Source organism: Papilio xuthus, unplaced genomic scaffold (genome assembly GCF_000836235.2).
Source record: "Papilio xuthus unplaced genomic scaffold, Pxut_1.1 DF827680.1, whole genome shotgun sequence".
Lineage (NCBI taxonomy): Eukaryota > Metazoa > Arthropoda > Insecta > Lepidoptera > Papilionidae > Papilio > Papilio xuthus.
Window position 1 is genome coordinate 6112930 of NW_013530969.1, and position 25992 is coordinate 6138921.

At 33.7% G+C, this 25992-nt stretch overlaps 3 protein-coding genes across 4 annotated transcripts in view; all 3 read right to left on the minus strand.

The window, feature by feature from the left end:
- Window positions 1-9533, minus strand: part of LOC106116996 (uncharacterized) — a 62847-nt gene extending 53314 nt beyond the window's left edge. Inside the window, exon 1 of the mRNA XM_013311062.1 lies at window positions 9184-9533. The gene's annotated coding sequence lies outside the window, so the exon portion shown is untranslated. The remainder of the gene's footprint in view (window positions 1-9183) is intronic.
- Window positions 9534-13113: 3580 nt separating this feature from the next.
- On the minus strand, window positions 13114-14725 carry LOC106117012 (zinc finger protein 62). Its single transcript, XM_013311079.1, has one exon. The coding sequence runs from the start codon at window positions 14648-14650 to the stop codon at window positions 13181-13183; it is 1470 nt and encodes a 489-aa protein (XP_013166533.1). The 5' UTR covers window positions 14651-14725; the 3' UTR covers window positions 13114-13180.
- Window positions 14726-15324: 599 nt separating this feature from the next.
- The window catches only part of LOC106117331 (uncharacterized), a 52022-nt gene continuing 41354 nt past the window's right edge, over window positions 15325-25992 (minus strand). The window contains exons 3-7 of one of the 2 annotated variants that reach the window (XM_013311590.1): window positions 20281-20445; window positions 19326-19509; window positions 18729-18965; window positions 18300-18437; window positions 15325-18031 (exon numbers count right to left, since the gene is read on the minus strand). In XM_013311590.1, the coding sequence (XP_013167044.1) occupies window positions 17781-18031; window positions 18300-18437; window positions 18729-18965; window positions 19326-19509; window positions 20281-20445 (975 nt within the window). In that variant the 3' untranslated portion in view covers window positions 15325-17780. Of the gene's footprint in view, window positions 18032-18299; window positions 18456-18728; window positions 18966-19325; window positions 19510-20280; window positions 20446-25992 lie in introns of both variants that reach the window. The other variant, XM_013311589.1, reaches the window with a different exon arrangement.

Below are 25992 nucleotides of genomic sequence, written 5' to 3' on the forward strand. Positions count from 1 at the left end.
TATTAATTTAATTTTATATTAACTTAATTTATTATTCACAAAGCCATCAATGGTGGTGGTGTTATTACTGTAATTAATTAAAAAACTTAAGATCTTGTATGGATGGCTGGATGTTTGTTTGAAGATATCTCTATAACGGTTGCATGGGTCTCGCTGAAATTTAGCATAGATATAGAACATAGCGGGGAAAAACTAATAGGCTACTAATTAAGTTTTTTTTTTAACTCCACGCGGACGGAGTCGCGACAGCTAGTATACTCATAAATAGTTATCCACGTTTACAATATCCATTTCGTCTCCAAAGTTTTTTAGAAAAAATGTTTGCTTTCAACTTACGAAGAAAGAAAACTTTGTAATAGCTATTTGAAGTCGAAATAATAAAATATTTATAACTCAAATTATAACTTTAGGAAAGTCCCACTTACGTCAATTATAGTGTTAACGAGACTGTTTTCTTTTATTTTTAGGAGTATTTTGTGTTACTTAAACTCCATATAGTAGGCATGGATAAATAAATAACCCCATCAGGCTAAGAGATCAGATGTACTTCAGACTGTGCGTGGAATTGCTTACATTTAACGCCTGACTTCTGTTTAGTCGTGGTATTTCACTAGGCGAGCCGATTCGTGAAACAAATATTTTCTTTCTGTGCATCCTCTCCTCCGTCGATTAAAGGTAGGCAACGCATAGGCAATTGCGTATGTCTATGAGCAACGATCACTTCTCAATTTCAGCGATTTCAGGTGGCCGCTTGCTCATTATTTTTTTTATTTTTTTTTTTTCATACAAAAGATTTCACAAAGAATTTTATCTCGCCAAGCTGTAATGCTTAACGGCGAGACGCGCTAGTTATCGCAAGAAAACAAAAATGTATTCAATCAACAACATTTACACATACTTAAGGTAAACATTAAACACATAAACATAACCTCACTTTATTACAGATTTGTTTATCGATGAGGACACTTTTTCTTCATCGAGAAACAAGTCTGTCAGCTTTGACTTTAACAATTTTCTGCTTATATCTTGTCTCTGTCTTAGCTTAGCTATTCTATTAAATAATTTTGGTACCATGTAATTAGACGTTCTTTCTCCATAGTAATTCTTTACCTTCGTCTGAACTAATTCTTTGTCATTTACTCTTCGTGTATTATATTTATTTTTTACTAATATTTTACATTCGTCCTTGTAAAAGTATTCTAATCCTATTAATCAATCTTTTTGTAATAATTTGTCACCTTATGATATGTAAAAAAAAAACAGATGTAATTTTAGCTGGCGTCTACCACTACTAAAGGTACTTATTAATTCCTAAAGTACGTTAATTACATAAAAATCACTCATATCATCTTTATGCTAGCTGCCTCCCGCGACTCCATCCGTACGGAATTAAATAAGAAACTTAATAAGTATGTTGTTCCAAGCTAGATTATACATCCATGCCATCCATCTAAACATTCGCATTTATAATATTAGTAAGATATGTTTCGACACAATTTCACTAGTGGAAACCCACACTAAACTTAGTACACAAACGTAAAGAAATTGTAAACAAACTATCCATGTGATTAATTTAAACAAGAATAAACATAAAATTCCTACACAATATTAAACCACAAGATCTCCACTTAACTGTTAACTTGTAACATTAGTGTCAGTTTAGAGATTCGCCTTCGTATCTCCAGTTTATTTAACATGGCTACTGCAACAGGTTATGTCCTCTTAAGACCGGATTCTTAGTAAAAGTTTTAAACGCTTGCTTGCGAACTTAGACTTAGAAATAATAAATACTGTCCATTAATAATTATCTTGCCTATTTTAATTTTTTGAAATAACAAACAAAAAAAATTAACAAAATTGTTCTTCGTCTAATTTAAAATATAATAAAATGCAAATTTTTGGTAATTTGCTTAATTTTAGCCAGCATCTAAACGCTGAGACTAAAGCAAATTATTTATTGCCTAATTTAAATTGTTAATTTTAAGACGTTATAAAATTGTGTTTTTTTAAATAACGGTTTATTGCACAAACGGTTCCACTTATATACACATTTAAGGAAAAATGGCGCAGGCAAGTATAATAAGTAAATCTAATATTGAACATTGTTTACGAAGATTTACAGAGTGTGTTAAGAGATGGGCGACCGAAATAATATCATAGCTTTTGTCCGGAGAATTTTCTTTTAATAAGAGACGTCAAACAAATAGCTGCTCAAATCTTCTGCAAAACTTTCATCGAAGGTCATATTAAATCGATTAAAAATATAATTAATTAAACATTGAAGCGTTAATAGCCTAATGGTTAAGGGCACGGATGCGATCGCGTGGTCGGTGGTTCGAATCCCTCGGTCTTAAACCGTGTCATAGCACAAGTATAATGCTCAGTTGGAATAATACAAGAATTATTAGTAAATTAACAAAATATCTGCTTATCTTACTTCTTACTTATATTAAAAATGCGAATATTTAGATATCATCACCAGAACGGCTGAACAGACTCCCAGATAAAATTTTGGCTTACATATAGAACATAGTCTAGAAGAACACATAGGCTACTAATTAGTTTTTTTTTTAATTCCGCGAGGACTTTTATAAAAAAGATCAAAGTTAACTATCCTAACATTAATCCAACAAAGAAAAATAATAATTTTACATAACAATTACCATGAGTTTTATAATTGCATTCATTGTATTATTCCATTAAACAAATTAAAAAAAACATTTAAAAATGAAAATTAAATCTAATCTTCTTTGCTTGTGAATTATTAAACAATTCTTAACACAACAATGCGAAACCTTGGCGAATCGAAAGGCTTAACCTTTTGCCAGCCGTTATTTTCAACGTTTAATGTCAAATTCGTAGATATAAGTGTCGTGATGCAATCCAACTTTGTAGCTCGATTTATGCCATAACATATCGATGTACCGTCACTCGATCGTTACATACAATATTTAGTTACATGAACAATTAATCGTAGTCGTTATAGGAAAGATTTATAGACGCTATTTAATACAGAGAAAAAAACAATAAAAACCGACTTAATTTACACCAAAAACCATCGGGGAAATTTAAAAATCGAATGGAACTTTCTTTAAAAACTCTCAAACTATCTCAGTTAATATATCTTCTTCAATTATACTTAATTATTTAATTTATTGCTTACTAGCTGTCGCTCGCGACTCCGCCATCCTATTACAATGTATACTTCCAGACTATGTTTTAAATTTGTGCCAAATTTCATCAAGATCTATTGAGCCGTTCTAGAGATATCTTCTAACATCTATCCAAGCATTCGCATTTATAATATTAGTAATATAAGTCGTTGTTAGCCGTCATATTGTTTTATTCCCGCGCTCGTAAATCATTGAGAAACTACTAGTTAAAGCCTAAATCAAGTACTTAATAGTTATATTTTTTAATCAACAATAAAATACTGATGTTAGTAGTTGCATAAGCTCGGAACGATCCTCTTTTTATATACAGATCCGTGTTATGACGGTACGGAACTTAATTACAGTTTTTAACAAAGGTGAGTGAAAGTCAAACAATACGTTGATTCTTGTAATTTCAGTTATTTGATATAAATAGTGTGATTTTTCTACATCACACTGATGTTTGAAAATCTAAAAAGTGGAACAACATACAAACATAAAATTTAATTTTTCACTAGCGCAACTAACGCGATTGTGGCCAATCGGAACAACTTTGGATGTATGTTAGGTAAAATCGTCGTATTTTCGACCAAAAAATCTATAGTAGTCCATACCCCGACTGTATATCTGGATATCGTGCCTGTCACTTTATTTATGCAGCTGACTGTACCAGTAATGCATCAATTCCACTAGTACTTTTGCAATTGCCGCAGAAGTATCGCGCTAAACCAGAATATTTTTTTTAATGTTTTAGATGATATGAAATTAAGTAAATTGTATAAAAATACTAATAACAGGCGATATGTCATAAACAGGGATATACGCGTGTTCTCAATAGCTCAGTTTTTAAAGGTGTGTCCACACTATACAACGATTTGCGCAGTCAGTAGCGTGCTCGTTATAAATTTACTTTGAACATTAACTGCTCTTATGATTTAAGGTTGACTATTTAATGATAAACACGCGAATGTTACACGACTTTATTATACGTGAAATTATAGGATGTACTATATTAATAAGCTACCACTTTTACTACTTAACTCTATCCCAGACAGTGTTATAGCAACGCTTGTAAATGTCATTATGACGTAAAATATCTTATAACCTTCATCATCAGCTCACTATTAGCCCCCACTGAGGGGTCTGAAACTACCCACGCTGGCCAAGTGCGGGTTGGTCGACACATATATTGAATTTCTTCTCAGATATGGACAGGTTGCATCACGATGTTTTCCTTCACCGTAAAAACGTAGGATACATGTACATATGAGAATCGGAAATCGAAAAACATATTGGTACATGGCGGATTTCGAACCCAAGACCTTCAAATTGAAAGTCAAGTGCTTGACCCCTGAGCCACCGACGCTCCATCTCATAAGCTTACTATGTTTAAGAACTAACGGATAAGTGAAATAGTCATTATTAATTTGACACCGTGGCAGGTCGAAAAATATATATTAAACTTATTTATTTTTTATTAATTCCTTCAATGTGAACATTTAAAACACTTCCGATATACGATTTTTGCATTGTAGGTTAACAGGAAGTGTCTGTGACCTTATTTTTGACAGCTGTCATGACAACAAAGCTATAATTAGAGAGTTGGCATTGTGCCATTAATCAGGTCTGTTAAATATAGATAGATTAACACGTCTAGACTGGGACGTGGCGTCTCAGGCCGCCTCTAGTCCCATTAAATATTTATTGCCTTCACGCTCTCTTGATTTATGTTGATTTCAATATAAACTAATTAAGATAAACAGTACATTTATCTTTGAGACGTTTATGTGATAGAAGAGAATTGCTGTTCCTTCTTGAGGCTTAGATTCGATTCCTCAACGAAATATTTTCGTACTAAAAAATCGTGAGTAGTGGCTTAGTAGTACATTATTTGCTTATTGTCACTTTGGGAGTAAATATGAACTTCTTCAACTCATAATGATGGGCAAAATCGTAGGCATAAGACGAGTTGGAAGGAGGAGAAAGTCCTGTTTGAGAAACATCCGGGAATCGACCACTATTGCCAGCGTTGAACAACTTTTTCGCTTGGCACAGGATAGGAATGGGTTCGCTGAACTGACGGCCAACCTCTAGGAATGGAGAGGCATTAGAAGAAGAAGAGTAAAGTATGTGTGAAGTCAACCAACCCGCACTGGGCCAGCCTGGTCACCTCTTAGTTAGGGTAGCCAAGCCCCTTATTGAGGACGTATAGCTGACAATTATTTTCACTTAAAGTGTTAGTCAATTTTTCTTTTAAACAATGGTAAATCAGATGGTAATGCCAAGTTAATTTCTATATCAAGATATACCTAATAGCTTAAGTATTAAAATTTATGTTAATCAGGATACAGGGTGAACATATCTGTCTTCCAGTGTGTAGAGGCGGCACACAGAATTAATAAATCTAGAGATTAACACGATCCTCCTCTGCTAACATTTACACAACATGTATAAAGCCTTTCTGTTAACAGAAACAAGGGTTAACAATATTTTTAAAGGAAAATAAAACAAAGTTTATAAATTACACTAAGGATGCATACTCCGCGCCCCGGGGGGGGGACGCGGTAGTTATGTGGGATTCTCCTCCATAGCGGAGGCATACCCACTAAACCTCTCTGTTCCTCCAACGCATCGGGACGGGACCACGGGCACGCTTTCGCTCTCGTCCGCGGCCCCGTCTGCACACTAAGGATATCTAGTGTTAGTAACGAAAATATAAACTACTTGACCGATTGCAAAAATTCTAAAAAATCAATGACACATTATTTCTAGGTTAAATATTATTTAATACTAGCTGTCGTCCGCAACTCTGTCCGCGCGGAATTTAAAAAAAGTAGCATATGTTCCTCCAGACTATGTTCTACATCAATGGCAAATTTCAGTGAGGTCCGTTTAGCCGTTCTGGAGATACCTTCAAACATACATCTAAACTTTCGCATTTATAATATTAGTAAGAGAAATAACGATATGAATACATAACTAGTTTTCATTAACCGGAGGGTTATGTATGTAAATAATTGTTTTAATTTGTAACTTCCTAGTTAAACTAACTGACAGCTAACAAGACTAGATCATTGCATGTTAACTACGAGGTTTATTTTGCAGTTTCACTGTAAGGTCCTTTCACTGCGTTGCACGCTACATCAATAGACTTCAATCACGTAATTATTTTTTACCTTCGAATATATCTTTTAGCGTAGATTCTCACTGACCGAAGTAACTATAAATTTATATTATCTGTCTCATTGTTCGTGAAAATACAGCGATAAGAAAATGTTAATTTTCACAAATATTTCGTCAATCCACGGCTAGAAGTAACTGTTGTCCTTGAATAACTATTTCAACATTTTTAAGCATCAAAATCTTAATAAAAATGTTTCGTGGTTTCATAATATAATTTTAATATTAACACGTTAGCTGCCATGTCGGACTATATGTCCGACAAGCTAATGTTTCAATCAGGCCATGTCGGACTATGTGTCCGACAAGCCATACTTCCATTCATATGTAAATAACAAGTATATGAGCAATGTAAATAAGGTATTACTCAATTTTTAGGTGTTTCCAAATGGTTTTGGACAAAATTTAAAAAACAATTTTTTTCGTTTTTCGAAAAATTATTCTGGCAACTAACGTGTTAAAAATAAAACGTAAGCAATATAATGTTAAATCCAAAAACAATATAGCATATCTTGAAAAGTTTGGTCTTAAATTGTGGCGAGTATAAAGGGTTATCCGGAGTACCCTTGCCTTGGGTAAACATTACGAGGGATACGATGTAGGTACTTAAGAACAATAATATTCCTGGCACATACCAAATCTTTTATTAAGTATTGTTTTTGCAGAACAAACGTTACGTATAAAAGAAGAAAATTATTTGAAAACAGGTATGTTTTGGTTATTTTCTTTTATAAAGAAATATTAAAAATACATGTATTTTTTTCATAAAGACTCTTTGAAATATTCCTTTACAATGTTTCCTAGAAAAGGTTTTGCTGTACAAAGCGGCTTAGAAAATAGAAAATGTAATAAATTAAATTTTCTTCATATCATGTATTGTACCTAAATGCCAAAGTTATGTCAACAACTAGCATAAAAGCATATCTAATTTAAAAAAGCTTAGTACCCTTACATACTTAACTTATTTCAAAAGTCGATGAGATCACGTATTGTTAATTCATTCTTATTTCAAACAATGCTTCTTTGCTTTTACCTTACAACTAGCTGTCGCCAAAACCTTAAAAAGTAGCCTATGTGTTCATCCAGACTATGTTCTAAATCAAAACTGATATATAAACAAGGCTAAACACTCACGTATATTCGTCCGGTGGCGGCACCGACTAGTTTCGAGCCCATCGGGGGCCTTCAGCAGGATGAGTGGTACTGGTATTATTTCGCGGACGCGGCCCGTCGCTCACTATGTTTTACATCTGTGCCAAATTTCATCGACATCCGTATAGCCATTTCGGAGATTTTCAAACAAACATCCATCCTAACATACGCATTTATAATATTAGTAAGATTGAACAGCTGTATTACACAATCTATTACAATATCAAAACAGTTATTTATATCACTAAAAACTCCGTTAAACGTGCAGTAAACCTGTAAGAATACATTAAATGATGCTGTTACAACCAGAACTACTTGTAACACATATTATCTTGGGTGTAGTAAAAATGGTTTAAAAAAAAAACCTTGAGTGTAATCCCCAAAAAAGACAAACCTTTCCTAGAATACCAAATATACCTATACCTAGCTACTACCTACAGTATGACTATATTAGTATTTTAACAGTGGTAGAGCCCGCTTTAACATCTTCGCACGAATCGGCCCGGCTCATCCGGCGAAATACCACGACCACACAGAAGACAGGCGTCAAGTGGAAGCAATTCCGCGTTTCGTCTGATGAGTGTGCGTCCCGGAGGCCTAATTTAGTCCTCTTTCCTTCCCATCCTTTTCTTTATAAGGAAAGGATGGGAAGTGGAAGTGGACTTTCCGGATGAGAGGATGCATGGAAAGGGAAGATATGTTCTTTCTGTGCATCCTCTCCTCCGTCGATTAAAGGTAGGCAACGCATATGCAATTGTGTATGTCTATGGGCAGCAGTCACTTCGCTATAACAGCGATTTCAGGTGAAAAAAAATGATGCTACTACCCGAAAATGTATATAATGCCTCTTTAATTCAAAGTGAACCTAGGCCTTGGCCTCTGACAATCCAACTTTCGAAGTCTGGCACCACCCCGACCTATTCAAAGACTCTCTAAACTTGGTCTGGAAGAAATATTTCCACAACGATCCCATTCGTTATATGTCCTGGAACACAGTCACGCTCTACAAGTAGCCAACGAAGCGTTTCCTAGGGAAACATGTCTATATCTACCTCTCAAATGAGGCCATCTACAGGATGACAAATGTAGATAGAATAATTCGTTGCTGCAGTTCGTTTTTTTGTCAATTTAAGAGATATTCTGGCATTTTAATTACTTTGTGTGTAGGCAAATACATAAACAAAATACTGCCAAATAATAAACGAAGTTATGCTTTATTCTTCTAGGCTTTGCTTCTCCTGATAGAACCCAATAATAACGTACCTAACGTTATTATTGGGTTCTATCTTTTTTTTACTTTTTAGCCCACAACAAATAGGAGGAGGTTATCAATATTTTTTTTTATGTTTGTAACTCCGCCCCTAGTACTCCGATTTTGTATTTTTTTTTTTGATCGAAAGGTGTTTTTACTAGATAAGAGACTATTATGTACACTGGCCACTTAATCTGATCTTAGCCCACGGAGTTTGTTATAAAAAAGTATCAATATTATTTAAATGAAATAGTTCGTATAACAATTGCAGTTATTTCAAAAAATAGGAAGAAAGGTAGATTACAAAACAAACAATAAATGTTATTGGTAATCTGTTTATATTATTGTTTTATTTTCATATTATTGTTATATTACTCAGTTACATGATAAATTGAACAATAAGAGGAAAAATGTTTTGTTTAAAAAAAAAATAAAAAAAAATCCTACCTGTTTTGGCAGTAAGTCCAACTGCACTATGCCAACCAAGAAAAAAGTAGTCCAATTAAGTTCCAATAAACTCGTAAAAACCAATAACGAACACTTTATGCACTTTACAATTTTCCCACTTGAATCCGAAGATTTGCGGCCATCAAACTTTTAGACGACAAAACTAATTTGCAAATAAACTTTTTTAACTATTCAATTAATTATTAATACAAAAAATAATATATATAACACAATATGTATTACTTAATCGCAATATAATTATTAAACTGGGCACATTAAATACACAATGTTTTATCAACGATCATTTTGGCGGCAACGGCCATATTGACACGTTCAACGCGCGACGCGAGTCTAACTGGACTGGAGCGAAAATGGCGTTGGTTGGCTCCGCCGGATAGCGAACGGCCCTCGTGAACCAAAGATCATGCGTGAGAACTCACAGGTAAGCGAAATGGTAAATCAAAATTTTCGGGTAACTTTTCTTTATCTGAATTTTTGTAATTACAATGAATAATGAAAATAAAAAGACTGTAACCAATATTTGTCAAGTGTACGTTCATTTTTTATTATTAACTATTAGTCCCCGTCAATTATTCGATTTTTTTTTCACCTTTTAAAACTTCCCTAGAGCTCTACGAACATTTCAAGACCAAGATAAGATAAATCCGTTCAACCGTTCTCGAGTCTTAGCGAGACTAACGAACAGCTATTGATTTTTATATATAAATAAATAGCTAGAAAAATTAACAAATTAATCATACTATATTCATAAAAAATATCACCTAGCGTACGACCTATGTGTCAAAGTTTGCAGTGCTACCGCTGCGAGAGAGAACCGGTTTGAAGCCGCGTATAGATCTAGCAATTTTGAAAAATCATTAAACCTACTAAATATTACAAGTTCCGAAGAGTAGAATAAATTAAAACTGTTTCTTTACAAAGTTACACAACTTATGAAAATGTATAGTATGTTATAACTATGTTAAGTGTAAATATATCACCACGAAATAGTTCCTAATAGTACTACAAAAATGTCATATTATGAAATCAAATGCACCATAGGTATCTAATTATTTTTCAGTAAGGAATCAAAAGATGTTTAATATGTAGTATAATATTTTTTATATCATGAGATGGCAAAGAAGCGAGCACAGAAATAGAATATTTCCACTTCCCATGTATCCTCTCCTCCGTAAAATCAAATTCCCCTTCCCAATCTTTTCTTACAAGTCCGTAAACGCCTCTGCGGTTCCTCTGGTATTGGAGATATCCATGGGCGTCCATGTACACCCCGGTTTCCCGCTGCTCGTTGGCCCATTCTCTTATAAAAAAAGGGAAAAAGGACTAAAATTAGGGCTTCACACTCATTAGACAAAACGTGGGATTGCTTCCACTAGACGCCTGCCTTTTGTGTGATCATGGTATTTCACCGGTCGAGCCGGCCTATTCGTACAAAAGATATTATTGCTAGCGTCTACCAATGTTAATGATAACTTCAACAATCGCTTAGTGTATGAATAAAGGCAAAAGGTATAATTAAACTTGTTACATTTGTGTGTCTATAATCTGTTTTATTTATTCAATATTTTCACAAAACTAACATACCATTATAACCGTGCAGATTGAAGAGTGAAAACTCCATAGTAATTACAACTCGGCATTCAAATTAACTTAACTATGTTATCCAATTATGATCGCTTACCGGTTAAACGGTTAGCAGAGATAGAAAGAGAGAGTTGCGTTATAACTATAATTAGTAATTTCTACAGCAACTATGCACGTTTAAAATACGGTTATTTATATTTATAATTCAAACGAACGTTGTAACCAGACGAAGGGAGACATGAACGATCAGCGCTTTTCCAGAATTACGCTGCGTTAGGGCGGGCCTAGTACGAATATTTGTGACAAGCCCCATCGTATCGTAACGACATTTGTATTAAAGGTTGTGCAGCGCCCTTTCCGGCCATAACGAACACTAAAAGTAGCAATGTTGCAACACCGCATGTCGTTTTTAGAGTTCTGTACCGCATAGGAAAAAAACGGAACGCTTATAGGATCACCGTTGTCCGTCCGTCTGTCTGTCAAGACCCTTTTTTATTTTTTTACTGTTGTTGGCTGCCACTTATTGCTAATTTAGTGAGTTAAATCTACACTGAGGGGCTGTTAAATAAAATTAGCAGTAATAAAAGAACCTTTATACATTAGATCTAAAAATAGTAACCATCCTCAAAACATTTCCTTCCTAGTATCTCCTACGATCTCTGTTTTACACGACACCTCTGGGAACATCTGAGTCAGCAACAAATCTCGTTAGAACATCATGCGTTACAAAGATATTTATTATTAACAACCTTTACCCACGCGTCGGTTTAAATGCGCGTATATCACAGAGCAAGGTACGACATTGTATAAAACAAAGGGTAAACAAGATAACTTTTACCTAAAATATTTTCTTTGTCACGGAATAATTCAACTGTTTGTAATCCACTTAAATGAAAGTAATTTTTGGCTTAATACAAGTTAACTGTATTAAATAAATTCATTTATGTTGTAATACATAGACAAAATCTCGACAGACAATAAATTCATATGGCCTTCACTAAGAGCCAATTCTGCGTTTATAAATCAGTAGGAACATATCATGAAAACATCCCTCAGAAGTCTAAGAGATTAAAGCACAAATAGATAAAGGTGGATACCCTGAGTGATAAAACATAATTTAATTTTGATAACAACACAAAAAGTTTTTTTTTTAAAACAAAATTCAATGTAAAAAAAAAACTTTTAAGATTTATGTATTGGTAACTAAAAATTTTATCGTTTTTTTTATAACAGAAGGGGGCAAACGTGCAGCGGGAACACCGAAGTGTTCAACGACGCCCATGGACATCAGCAATACCAGAGGAAGCGCAGATGCGTTGCCGGACATTGACATTTTTTGTTTTTTTATGTATTGTATTAAACATCCAAATATTTATGACTTGTCGTTAATTATAAAATATTTAATTATAAGAAACCGTGATCCCTGTCTATCACATGGAGTCATGGAGATATTTTTTTTTAATTAATAATATCAATTAAGGCCATGACCACTACGGCCAAGTGTTATGATTCGCCTTCAAATTAGTCAACAATAGAAAGATTGACATCGAGATAAAAGTATAAATTCAGCGCTGTCTTCAAAATATAGATTTTATTTATATAGCACGAATTTAAAGGTCTAGTAGGCCAATTTAAATAAAAAAATACAAGTTTGGTAAAGTTCTTTTAGAACCTAGAAAACAAATAATATTTTCAAATGTCTACACCACACCGGTCGATCTGTTTGCAGTTTCACAATGTAGATATGTCAAACTAAATCTGCACTTATGCGGCGTTTAGTGACCGTTAGATAATTAACTTTGATAGTAGGCATGTTGTTTGTCTTACCTGTTGTGCGTTTAATCAATGTGAATTTTTACGATATTCTTAACATTGAAATATATCGATGTATAAACAATCGGAACGAATAACATTCACTTTTATTATCCAAATGCATGTTGATAGAATATATGAACTTGACACATATTTTTTACTTGGTAAGAAAATTTATTTAACCTATAATAGTTATTCTTTTGTTTTTATCAGTGATGGGAATTAGCGGATTTCATTTTTACTTTAGACTTAAATTATTTCCACTAATCGACCTTGCGTTTGGGTGTAGCAGTCGCGGGAACCCTAGTGGAAATATAACAAGCGTCTTAATTCGAAAATCGAACGTACATCAGGTCGAAATTGGGTCTGAGATGCCAAATGTTGAATGTGGCCATTGATTCAGACAATGTTTACTGCTTGTGTTCATTTTAAGTAAAAAAAAAACAAATGTTACTGTCTTTTGATAATTGTTGTGCACTGTGATGAATATAAATAAATTTAAAACAATTTATAAAATACTATGATTTAATATTTTTTTAATTATAAGTTGAAAACGGCTTTATTAATATGCACTATTTTTTTACAATAAGTCTTCCATTGGTGATGTTTCAACTTCAATAATTTTGGGACTGTTCGGATCTAATGCGGGCACTTCATCTTTAACAAGTATTTGTGTTTGTTTTTTATTAAATATAATAAGATTTTTATGTTTCAAAGCAATATGTTTTCTGACTGACCGATCACTATGAAATGACCGATTGCAATACGGACAAAAATGTTTTTTCTCTTCATAATGTATTCTTTCGTGTAAAACAAGCTTTTGTTTTGTCAAGAAAAACATACCACATATAATGCACGGTAGGTTTACATCTGTGTGTCTATTTTTATGTCTCTTCATGGAATCAGATCTATTACACCTATATTCACATAAGTCACATTTAAGAGTTGGCTTATCTTTATTATGATTGCGTCTGTGGTTGTATAATTCCGCAGCGGTGTAGAACGCTAATGCACATACTTCGCAAGTAAAACTCTTTGAGCCGCTGTGACGTTGCATATGTTGTTTTTGACTTAACCTACTCATTGATTTTTCGCATATTGGACACTGTACTTTATCGTGACTTCTTATATGTCTGTAAACTTGAGATCTTCCTCTTACACTTTTCCCACAAATTTGACATGTGATTTCAACTTTATATTTTTTATGTACCATTTCTTTGTGATTCTGTACAGTACTAAGTTGTGTGAATGTTTTCAAGCAAATGTCACATTTATATGGTCTGTCTCCGTTGTGAATAACAATATGGTTCTGTATATCTTTAATTCTCTTGGTTTTGTAAGGACATTCTTTACAATAGAACAACCTAGCTTTACCTATACCGGTGATATCAATCATGTTGCTTTGTAAAGAAGTGCAACTTCGCTTCTTAGTGCTCATATGACTGTGGTACGCTTTATAAGATTTAAATGTTCTTTTGCATGCAGAGCATATCAAAGAATTTAGCAAATGAGTTCTCTTCCAGTGCACTCTCAATTTGCATTTACTTTTGAAGTAAGAGCCACAGTCATGGCACTGGACTGTAGTCTCTGTGGATGGTTTCTTTTTATCTGATCGGTCCAATGATTTACTTTTTAATGACTTGTCTTCTGGATACTCTATGGATATGTTGAACTCCGCGTCATCGGATTCTTCGGCGAATTCATCTGGTTCATTTTTAACTGTGATTTCTGAATACTTATCCTCACCCTTTAATATATTTTCTATATCTTTGTTTTTAAAAATACAATTCGCATTTTCACATTTTTCTTTGAACTTTACAGCCGTTTCTAATTCTTTGTAACATGTTGAACATATTGTATCTGGTAAACCGTCGTTCAGTTTTATTTCAATGTTTGTTAGGATGTTTATATGGTCGAAAAGAGGCAAGTTTTTAAATTTATCAAAAAGCGACTTAAACTTAGCTACACCCGACTTCCAACATATCCGACAAATCGAAGTATTTCCTTTTTTGTCATTTATCTCCGGCGTTACGTAAATTTCTATTTCCATTTTAACATAACAAAAGAATAAATAATATTATTATTTATGTTTACTTGTTGGACATTTTCTCCGATCGATTTTTGTCAAAATTGACATGACCACTCAATGTCAACTTGACACTTGACAGTTGAAAAACTTTTTTTAAACTAATAACTTACCCAATCTTTCTGCCACTCTAGGCCAGCAACTATTTTAATATTTATGTTTTGGAAAAAACGTTTTTATCATAGCATTCTGCTATATCAGATTCAAATTTCCTATTTTATAATAATTTATAGTAACCAAAAATTAAAAAGAAATTAAAGCGATAGTCACATCATATTTTGTTGTATTGGAAGATGTGTCTAACCTGAGTAATATGTTTGAAGTTATTTAAATTATCTATTTGAATATGCATCAGATTTAAAATTACAAACCACTGCGTCAATCACTTCTGCAACTCCTCTGTTCGGACAGTGATATCTATTCAGACATGTAGCGATGATCACGTCTCGTATCATAAAATTAGGGATGTAGTTAAGTGTCTTAACGAATTTGAGTGATACTAACTAATGAATTTCTTTGTAGATGATAGGGTAAAAGAGCTCAAAACATTGTTCTGGCTTTGAAGTAAAACACAAATTCTTTTAAATAAATAAATACTTTATATTCATGTTTTTTTATAATACATATATAATTTTTGACGTAAATTTTTATGGTTTTACTTGTCTTGCAGATGTATTCTTATCAATAACTTATGTTATAAACTTATATACTTAAGGAAAAACAATACCTAAAAATACAAAACATTAAGATTCTAAGAAGACTAGTAAAATCTTTAATAACAGGGTGTGATTTTAGTGTCGCTTTCAAATATTTAAAAAAAATTTAAAACAATAAGGAATCAATCATATGAATCAAAACGTCTAAAAACAAATGACTCTGAAATCACATCCTTTTATATTGAACAATGAATTTTTAGAGCCTGAGAAGCAATTTACTTAATATTAGTGATAAATCAGAAATGTTTAAACCATTTTTTTTTGTCACACAATCGCACATTTTTTTTAAGTTATCATGGAAAATGAAGATGAACTAAGCAAATAAGTTGAAACTAAATCTAATTGGGACCTTTATAGTAAGATCTTAGATACAAAATTAGATTCCTTTTACCTGCTTAATAGTTAAATATTTTGGATTTAAATATGACAACTCTTGAATATTTGATTCCACTCAAGTACTTTTTTCTTTTAAAAAAATTAAAAAAGACAATTTTAATTGTCCTAGAATTGAGGTCATTTAATTATAGTGTTTATGTTATTTCCAGTATTTTCCAATTTATTCAAAAGTTATCATTTGTGGTAACATTGGTATTTCCGGAAATTAATTTTATGTATTAAAAAAAGAAATTATAATAACCACTAACTACAATATAAACTAAGGCACAATTCTCAGACGTAAAGTAAAATTATCGTTCAATAACACCTTGGTCCCGGAAATATTCGATGAAATTATTTCTAGAGATTTTTTTTATCTGTTAACATTGTACTTATAATCTATGGCCCCGCACACGCACGTTGTGGTTAAAGTGAACCATTAAATACACTGACTCTATAAATGGATACGTTGCTTAGAAATGACAGCTTTTGTTCCGATTTAAATGCATCTGTTAACAGTTAATGACAGCTCCTGACAGTTAATTCTATGCATGTTATTAGTTCCAATCCTCACCGCAATCGCAACCGTCAGCGCCATATTGGAAAATGAAATCGGAACAAAATGACACAGTTTATAGCCTATCCATGTATAGTCAGTGATTAAATATTTGTTTGTTTTTCAAGTTATAACGCTTTGGCTTGCAGCTAATAATGGTTCACTTTTTGGGGATTTTACATAAATTCTTTACGACTAAGGGGCATTGAAATCTTGGCACTAGTATTAAACTACAAATCAGAGTATTCTAATGTAGGTTTTATTGTAGATTTAAATTTAAAGAAAGCTGATAACATTTTGCTCACAATGACGAATAAAACCTATAGATATATAAATGGTAAGATTTTACACGGAGAAATTATTAAAAACGAGCGAGCGGCCACCTGAAATCGCTGAAATAGCGAAGTGACCGTTGTCCATAAACATACGCAACTGCATATGCGTTGCCTACCTTTAATGGACAGAGGAGAGGATGCCCAGAAAGAAAATATATTCCCTTTCCATGCATTCTCTTATCCGGAAAGTCCACTTCCACTTCCCATCCTTTCCTTATAAGAAAAACGGTGGGAAGGGAAAAAGGACTAAATTAGGGCTCCGGGACGCACACTCATCAGACTGCTCGCGGAATAGCTTCAACTTGACGCCTGTCTTCTGTGTGGTTAAAGCTTTAGTTTCTTTATGTTAATTTTCTGTAGTCATCATATTTAGTATATAAAATGAATATCTAAATATTTCTTTCGTATCTTTATCTGTTTTGTCACAGTCACTGTCAAAATAGCAAAATGACAGAACATCCTGTATAGTCTTTACAAGTGTCACATTGTAAAACCGTTTTATCAAAATACATGTATTTTGTAGGGATTTCATTTATGTATAAAACTAATTTGTCATTTGTATGTTTCGATAATATTTTCTTCTTGAATTTAACTAATATCTAATTAGTTTTTTTCCATGTTATTAGTAGTCGGAGTAGTCTGTGAGTACTCTTGAGTAGTCTATGAGTAGTCGGAGTAGTCATGTCATGTAATTTACACTTCTCTGTGTAGAAATATATTACTTATTTAGTTTGTAATTTTTTTTAATTGTTGTTACGAAAAATAGTATCTGAAACGATAACGGAAAATAATTTAATTTAAGTCAGTCATTATGATAGAGCGTGTGTCAATAAATCTTAGAGATTTGATTACTGAAAATTTGTATGATATGTTTGTATGTACGTCTGTGTGTATTTCTATATGATTGACGGATTCTTGATGAATACTGAAGAATATTTTTATACGTAATTGTCAATATATATAATTCTGGTTATAACCTGTTTTGTAACAAAGAAATGAAACGTCTGATCTCTTATACATGGTGTTTCTTATTTCCGAAATAGAATCTCGTGAGTGCCACAACGTGCGATATTAGATAATAGCTAACTATAAATATGAGTGTATGTATGAGTTCAATCAGGGGGTTCCTGGTGGGAGCAGTGCGGGACCGGCGTGGGGGAGGACTTGAAGGCACGCGGGAAGAGGGAGGAGTAGGAGGGGGGCGGCTCGTACTCGGGGGGTGTGGGGGGTGCCGCGGGGGGCGCCTGCGACAGGAACAGCTGCTGCGAGGATGACGTCACAGTCACAGTCGGCGGCATGTCGATGCATGACGGTGGAATGTTGATCGGTGTGTCTGACGGCTTGGAGCGTTTGCAGCAGCACTCTGTAACAATTAAAAAATTATTATTTTCAATAGAAATATACTTGGATGGACTTAAATATTAAATCACTGGCAGAAGACATCTTGGATAGACGCTACAGGTACAAAACATTAGGGAGCAACAGTGTTGCCAACGTGACAAGGAAACATCACAACTTTTCAGTTTATATATAGAGAAAAGGAAAGAGAAAAAAAGGTTTTAAATTAAAATAAAAGAAGTTAAGATTTATATATCTTCTGTTATCATTCCAAGAAACAGTAAACAACTCACCCCAGGCGAGGCAGAACATGAGTATGGTGGCGCAGATGAGCATACCAACGACCAGGTAGCTCCAAGGTCCATACGGTTTCAGCGCCGCTGCGAACTCCAGGAACGCGTTGCTCTTCTGCTCGCTCTCACCAATCTTCACTGCAAGTTTTATATCGCCTGCTTTCGATTATACTGATCTTTGTCTTAACTTTAAAACCAGTGGAATTATACCAAGAACTTTATGAAGACACTTTATAGCTAGTGAATAGGTTCATCCAAATCTTGTAGAATTGATTCTTTTGAGCAAAAAAAGTATCTTATACCGATAATTCAACCAAATATTGCATTTCATCATCATCAGCTCACAATACGTCGCCACTGAGGGGCTCTGAGCCTACCCTAAGTTGGGGGTGACTATAGTGCATTTAAATAATCGAAATCAAAACTCACTTATAACTGAAGGTTTAGTCATCCCATCAGGCTGATCCAGGCCCAATAATTCCTGATTCCTTGCCGCAAATCTCCGTAGCAACTCTAAGAAGGGTGGGTCTCGTCTGTGAGCGCAGGCGGAGCTGTCCTCGTCCTCTCCGCCCGGACAGTGCCGCACACCGTCGCACACCAGGTAAGATGAAATGCAGAGACTGGTACTACCGCACACGAACTGGGACTCATCGTTGCATATTGCTCCTGGAATGTTATAAAACATCATTAATACGTAAAGTTTTAATATATTTTTTTTAATTTAAATGAAATAGACAAAAAATATGTTAATAATTTGTAAAATTTTCTTAATTAATGAACATTTTGACTCTTAATCAATCATCAATAACATTTACAAACACGCCATAAAAACTTACTTATAAATCTTTACATCGCGGTAGAGGTCTAAATTAATAAAGGAATTTTCTTCATATTTTTCGTTAAAACCTAATTAGGAGTAGGTTGAATTTAGCATTGAAATAAACACTATTTTTTCATAGATTAATTTTGCTCTTTTATTATCCATAGGCGGAATTTTCGGACACCCTGTATCAATGTTACACATACCACTGTTAACAGCGGTGACGACAAGACGCAACTTCTCGGTGTGCTGGTAGGGCGTTGTGGGGGGATTCCACACGATCTTTATCTTGGGCGGCAGCAGCTTTGTGCCCGCCTTGGCTGCCACTTGCGCCGCGTTCCCGCCGCACAGTGACAGACGCCATATTGGATTCTTAGCGTCCACGATGTACTACGGAAAGTTATTACTGAATGTAATACATACAAATTATTATTAGTTGATATTTTGGGATAATAACTAATGCTTTAGAATTAAATATTTCATGATTCAGAAATCTATAAAATAATCTTTTTCTCTATTTGTTAAGACTTTCGAATTTAAAACAACCGTACAAATCATGTTTCATCTCTAGAGGACCATTTAAAGTTCATAGTAAATTATGTTCACAATTAATACTCTGATGCGTATCATCTAAATGGGTCTTAATTCTTTTCTTAAAAAATGATAATATTATTTTGTACTGGTATTTCAATGGAAACCTATACTTAGAGGAAAATTATAATTGGCGCCATAAGTTTAGAATTAAATATAATTTTTGCAAGAACATCCCGTCGGGACTTACACCATTTAACTTCAATTAACCCTTGCTCTCATAAAACTCAATTAGCCGACGCTATACTGGTCGTACAGAAGTGGCTATCGTCTTACAATAAAAAGAAAAAATAAATTCTTTACACTACTACTTACTTCTTTACTAATAAAATATCTAAAGAGTATTATTCAATTTGGAACCATTGGAATTGACTGTGGTTTCGTTTCGCATAGCAACATTAGTGATTAAATACTTCCTTCTACTAATTAAATGACTTTGGAATTACCCGAACAGTTTGGTTTAATTTAATATATGTGGTTTTCCAACATCGAAAATACAAATAGCATAAAGGAATTTACACGTAGTTAAAAGATATGTAACTTGTAATAAAAATATTAAGAAATACTTACAATGAGCATCTTGCAGGCGTCAGTATTGTTGTTATGCGCGAGCGGCGCCGCGCCATCGGTGGCTGTGTCCTGCGCGTGCGCAGGGCTGCGCGCGCTCCATTTGCGCGCCGGTGCCGCGCCTTCGCGCAAATCCGTCAGACCGCGCTCCCACTCAACTAGCGATTCCTGGAAAACAAAAAAATGCAAATTTAGTAAATCAGTTATAAAATGTATGGGCAACTTATTATATCAGATTATGCAATCTGTGTTCAATACTTTGGCTATTTGACAGTAATAAGTAAAAAAATAAGCATTTCAGCCAACATAATTTCTATGATATATGTATACTCAATATAGACATACTGATCGTGGGTTTCTGAGATTCCCGTTTAAAACATATTGTTATATCAGTTTTGTCAAAGATGTTGACAGGGATGACGATATGTGTTATACAGAGGTTTCTGTCTCAGAAACCCTTAGTGTAGATTTAGTGCGAGAAATATACACCGTAGGACTTGTTATGTTATCTTTTTGGGTAAACTATCCTAAAATACTTGTATCAATCTGTTTTTTTAAAATAAAAGATGCAACAAAACATTCCCTACGTAATGACGTCAAAAGGAAGGAATACCAATGTATGTTTGCAATTGTATGGTTGTTAAATGTATGAGCAGCTGAATAATCAGTTGTCAGTGAACATGAGTCAACCTCAAATGTCTTAATTTGAGTATTGTTATGGTAATATTAAAATCAATGGAAGTCAACATAAAGACAAACCAACACAAATTGAACATACTTTAAAATAATAGATTTCAAAGAAAACATTATCTTTGTTATAAACTTGACATATTAAACAATAAGATTGTAATTATATTTTATTTTAAACATGTTTTTGGATACTTTAGTTTTGAATTATTGACGATTTACGTGAGAAACCAATTGTTAAATTGCGTGTTTCTTATTTTGTTGACGTTTTTATAACGAATATAACGCATTCCTACACGTATTATTTTGTAAATGTATTTATTCTATAATACATTCGCAGATATTTGTATACGTCACCGATAGTTTGTTAAATTTGTCAATTTACTATCAGTCTAGACATATTAAGTAATATCTTACTAATATAAATGAGAATGTTTAGATGGATGTTTGTTGGATCTTAATTATATTTGGCATACATATAGAACATAGTCTGCAAGAACATGTAGGCTACTAATTATGGTTTTTTAATTCCGCGCGGTCAGAGTCGCGGGCGTTCGTTAGTTTACAATGAGTATTGGTTAAATAGTATTTATATTATTATTCTTTTGATAATCTGCAAAGGAAACGTCGCCAGTTTTTATGTAGCTACGTGTTACATATAAATATTCAAGATTCGCCTTATTTGTTACCCCGTTGTCGTATTGTTCGAAGCTCTTCCAGTTTGTAACCTCAATGGTTACATTGTAAATTGATATCAAATTAAAAAACACACACACAATGCTCCTTGTATCTATCGCAAGCAAGCTATGTCTTACTAATATTATAAAGTTTAGATGGATAGATTGGTCGATGTATGTTTATAAGAAGGTATCTTTAGAACCGCTGAACAGATCTCGATGAAATTTGTCATATATTTAGAACATAGCCTGGAAGAACACAAAGGCAACACATTTTGTTTTTAAGTTTTTTTCAATTCTGCGCGAACGTAGTCACGGACAACAACTAGTCTGTTGCAAAGTTTATTGGTTATTCAAACTGAATATTGCTCATTACAATGTCTTTTTAATCGGATTCGACTGTAAGTTTATTTGTAAAAGACAATAAAGGAATTTTTTTACTTAGCTTTTGAAGCAGTATTGATTTGATTCTATAACTACGATGTCTTCGGTTTATCTTTACAAATCAAAATGTTAAAATAAGCAACTGATACTGTGATTTTTATTATTCAGATTCTTTATGTAAGGTAACAAAAGATTATTGAATACAAAGCAGATAAATCTTATTACGGAAGGCGACACGCGTTGAATAATTTTGTTTTGGTATGCCGCACGCAAACGATGCTCAAAATACTCCGATAGTTTGCAATTTTATTGTTGTTTAAATATAAAAATTGCGTGAACAGTTACAAAGGATTATTAAAGACACACTGATAGTGGGTTTCTGAGAGATTCCCGTTAAAAACATATTGTTATATCAGTTTTGTCAAAGATGTTGACAGGGATGACGATATGTTTTATACACAGGTTTCTGAGACAAAAATATAGTAAGTTAATACATTTTTTTCGTTTAGAAAAACATCACTTCAAATAAATAAGAAAAATGCAAATCTATTTTTGTTGATGAAATCTTTTTAATTCGATTACTACGTGTATGTATGGGTAGATGTAAGAATGTCGAAGCATGAGAGGTGTGGCAGGACCGTGATGTATGTTGGTCTGTGGTCTCTGCCTACCCTTCTGGTTTACGGGCGTGAGTTATGTTGTTGTTAGATTACAAGAATTCTGTAAGCTAGCAACATTTCAATGTAACAATGCGATATTGTTTAATTGCGAAGTTTAGACGAAACAAAGAACGATTGCGTTTGGTAGTTGCGTCAAGCGATGTGCGAACTGCAAATGTAGTATTGCACCGTATTGTTTTGTATTGCTTTATATTGTGTGCAATAACTGTTCTCCGCGATGCATGCGATAAGGCAAGGAATAAGAATTAACTCAAAAGTTACGATGACTCAGTTTATTTAGAAGATGAATCTTAATAATATAAATGCGTTTGGATGCATAGATGGATGTTTGTTAGAAGAAACGGCGCAATGGATCTAGTTAAAATTTAGCACAGATGTAGAATGTATTCCGGGAAAACACATAAACAATTTTTTAAATTATGCGCGGACGTAATCGCAGGCGACAGCTAGTTTGGAAATTAAAATTGTTTTTTTTTTCTCTACGTTCAACAAAATCAAATACGTATTACTAGGAAGTATCAGTCTATCTAAAGAAAGGTACGTAAAATAAAAGAAACAGAGCAAAAATCTACTTGCGATCAGACAAAGAGCAAAAATAATCAATGCATACGCAGACGATGAGTCGTTGACTACTTGTAATTAATTTCAAAGTTAACAGAGTGATAAAAGTGGTAGAAGTTTAACAGTTGTAGAGCCCGCTTTAACATCTTTGCACGAATTGGCCCGGCTCGCCCGTTGAAATACCACGACCACACAGAAGACAGGCGGTAGTGGAAGCAATTCCGCGTTTCATCTGATGAGTGTGCGTCCCGGAGGCCTAATTTAGTCCTCTTTCCCTTCCCACCTTTTTTCTTATAAGGAAAGGATGGGAAGTGGAAGTGGACTTTCCGGATGAGAGGATGCATGGAAAGGGAATATATTTTCTTTATGTGCATCCTCTCCTCCGTCGATTAAAGGTAGGCAACGCATATGCAATTGCGTATGTCTATGGGCAACGGTCACTTCGCTATATCAGCGATTTCAGGTGGCCGCTCGCTCGTTTGCCACCTTATGATATTAAAAAAAAGTAAAAGCTAAAAAAATGTAACGAGACAATGCTTCTCATAAGACAGCTGAAAGTCGTTCCAACTTCCTAAGGGGATTTCCTTATGAACAGACTGATAGCTAGCATTGTCTTGTCACGCGGTTCCGCTCGACCTTGTTTACGTTCATTCGTTCTGCACGTTTCATAGATCATTGAATAAAGCTAAATTATCTACAGCTGGCTATCACAGCTATGATATGATTTATGACAGGCGTTAATTATTATCAAGGTGCCTTAGTACTAAGAAATCCAATTTAATCTAGCCGACAGTAGTGTAATATTTTCTGAAGGAATATTTTATTTGTTGGACTGATGTGTAAGCGTGAAGTGTCCTTTTTAGATTCCGTTTCCATGCCAGGGTGTCTAAAGGATGCAGAGTATTAATTTATAATTTTTTTTTATAACAGAAGGGGGCAAACGAGCAGCGGGAACACCGAGGTGTTCAACGACGCCCATGGACATCAGCAATACCAGAGGAACCGCAGATGCGTTGCTTGACTAATCTTCATTATACCTTTCCTTAGATCTTCAATACCGAATTAAATAAACGATATCAAAAAAAATTATGTCAGTGTTAAAATCAGAGAATTTGTACGAAAAATTCGGCTGCAGAAAGGTGTGGATCGAAATAAACTTTTCCTCTCTCTCAGTTTAACTTTATAAATATCACTATTGCTACATTGACTAGATGTCCAATTTGACGATAATCAGTCCCTTATGCGAAAGGTACATATCTAGGCTATGGATCAGGTGTCCAAGGCGAGTTACCAAGGTTTCTCATAATCTGAACGTACAATATACGACCTTGCGCAATTCAATACAAAACCACCTCGTTACAATTGAATTTTAAAATACCTACTATAATATAAGGTACATTATTTACTATTGCGTTAATGCGTGGAAAATTATTTTCTCAATGGATAACCGTTTAACATACTAGAGGGACCAAGTTCGAGAAAAATTTAGGACATTTTGTTAAAAATTGTTAAACAAATACGAGGCTTTTGTCTAATTACTTAATAAAGGGTTATTTTTATTAAGTAACTTTTAGTTTAAGGTTTTTGATTTGAATGGAAATGCCACTTGAACAGATTATTCATTTGTTCATTTCATGAAAAATAATTGTGTTATATAATTATTTAGGATAGTTGGACTAAGGGTTCAATACTACATAAATTAAATAATTATATTTTAAAGGAACATAGATGGTTGTTTTATTCATACTAGACTGAGTTTATAATGAATTTTGGTGTTCGTAAATTTCTGAAAATCAGTTGTTCAAATAGTCAGTCTTAATTCTTTGTTACTTACTCAAAAATTACTTTTTAACTCTTATTAAAAAACATACCAAACAGAAATCCTTAAAAAATACAAAATTTGGTTACACTAATATCACAGTTCGACCTAAATGCAACAACTATAGTGTGATACGTCACAATGTCTGCATGTTTGTCGTCTTTTGTCATCTTGTATGCTTTTCGTATTTACCTTATAAAATATTAGCTATTTACAGCAAGTCTTGCTCAAGCAATTGTTAATTTAAAATTTATTTTAATTGAATTTTCTGACGCTACTATAATGTTTTTTTTATATTACACACATTTTTACTTACGTTTTTATGATTTAAACTATTATTTATCTTCAATTTAAATCGACCATGACACTGAAAATATTGTTATTGTTAGAAACTATGTTAAAACCAGCTATCGCACGGGACTCCGTCCGTGCGGAATTAAAAAAGCAATAAGTAACCTATGTGTTCTTCCAGACTATGTTCTACATCTATGCCTTTAGCCGTCTATATATTAGATTAATTTTATGAACTGATCAGACAGATTATGATCTATATTATGACCTAAGCATTGCATTCCTAAGACCGTTATAAAACAGGAAAGTACATACCATAGAATCTCATCTTGCATATTTCCGACATAGTTTTCTCAATGGAATATACATAATATATTTTATACAATACTCTTGTCAAGTAGAATGTGAATTTATCTTCCAGTCTAAGATTTATTATAATAATTAATGGACCATAACCTGACAAAAAACCTAAAGATTAGTCGGAATAATTAATAATTGCTGTCGCCCGCGACTCCGTCCGGCTATGTGTTCTTCCAGACTATGTTCTATATCTGTGCCAAATTTCGGTAAGACCTATGCAGCCGCTTTGTTGATACCTTCTATAAAACATACATCT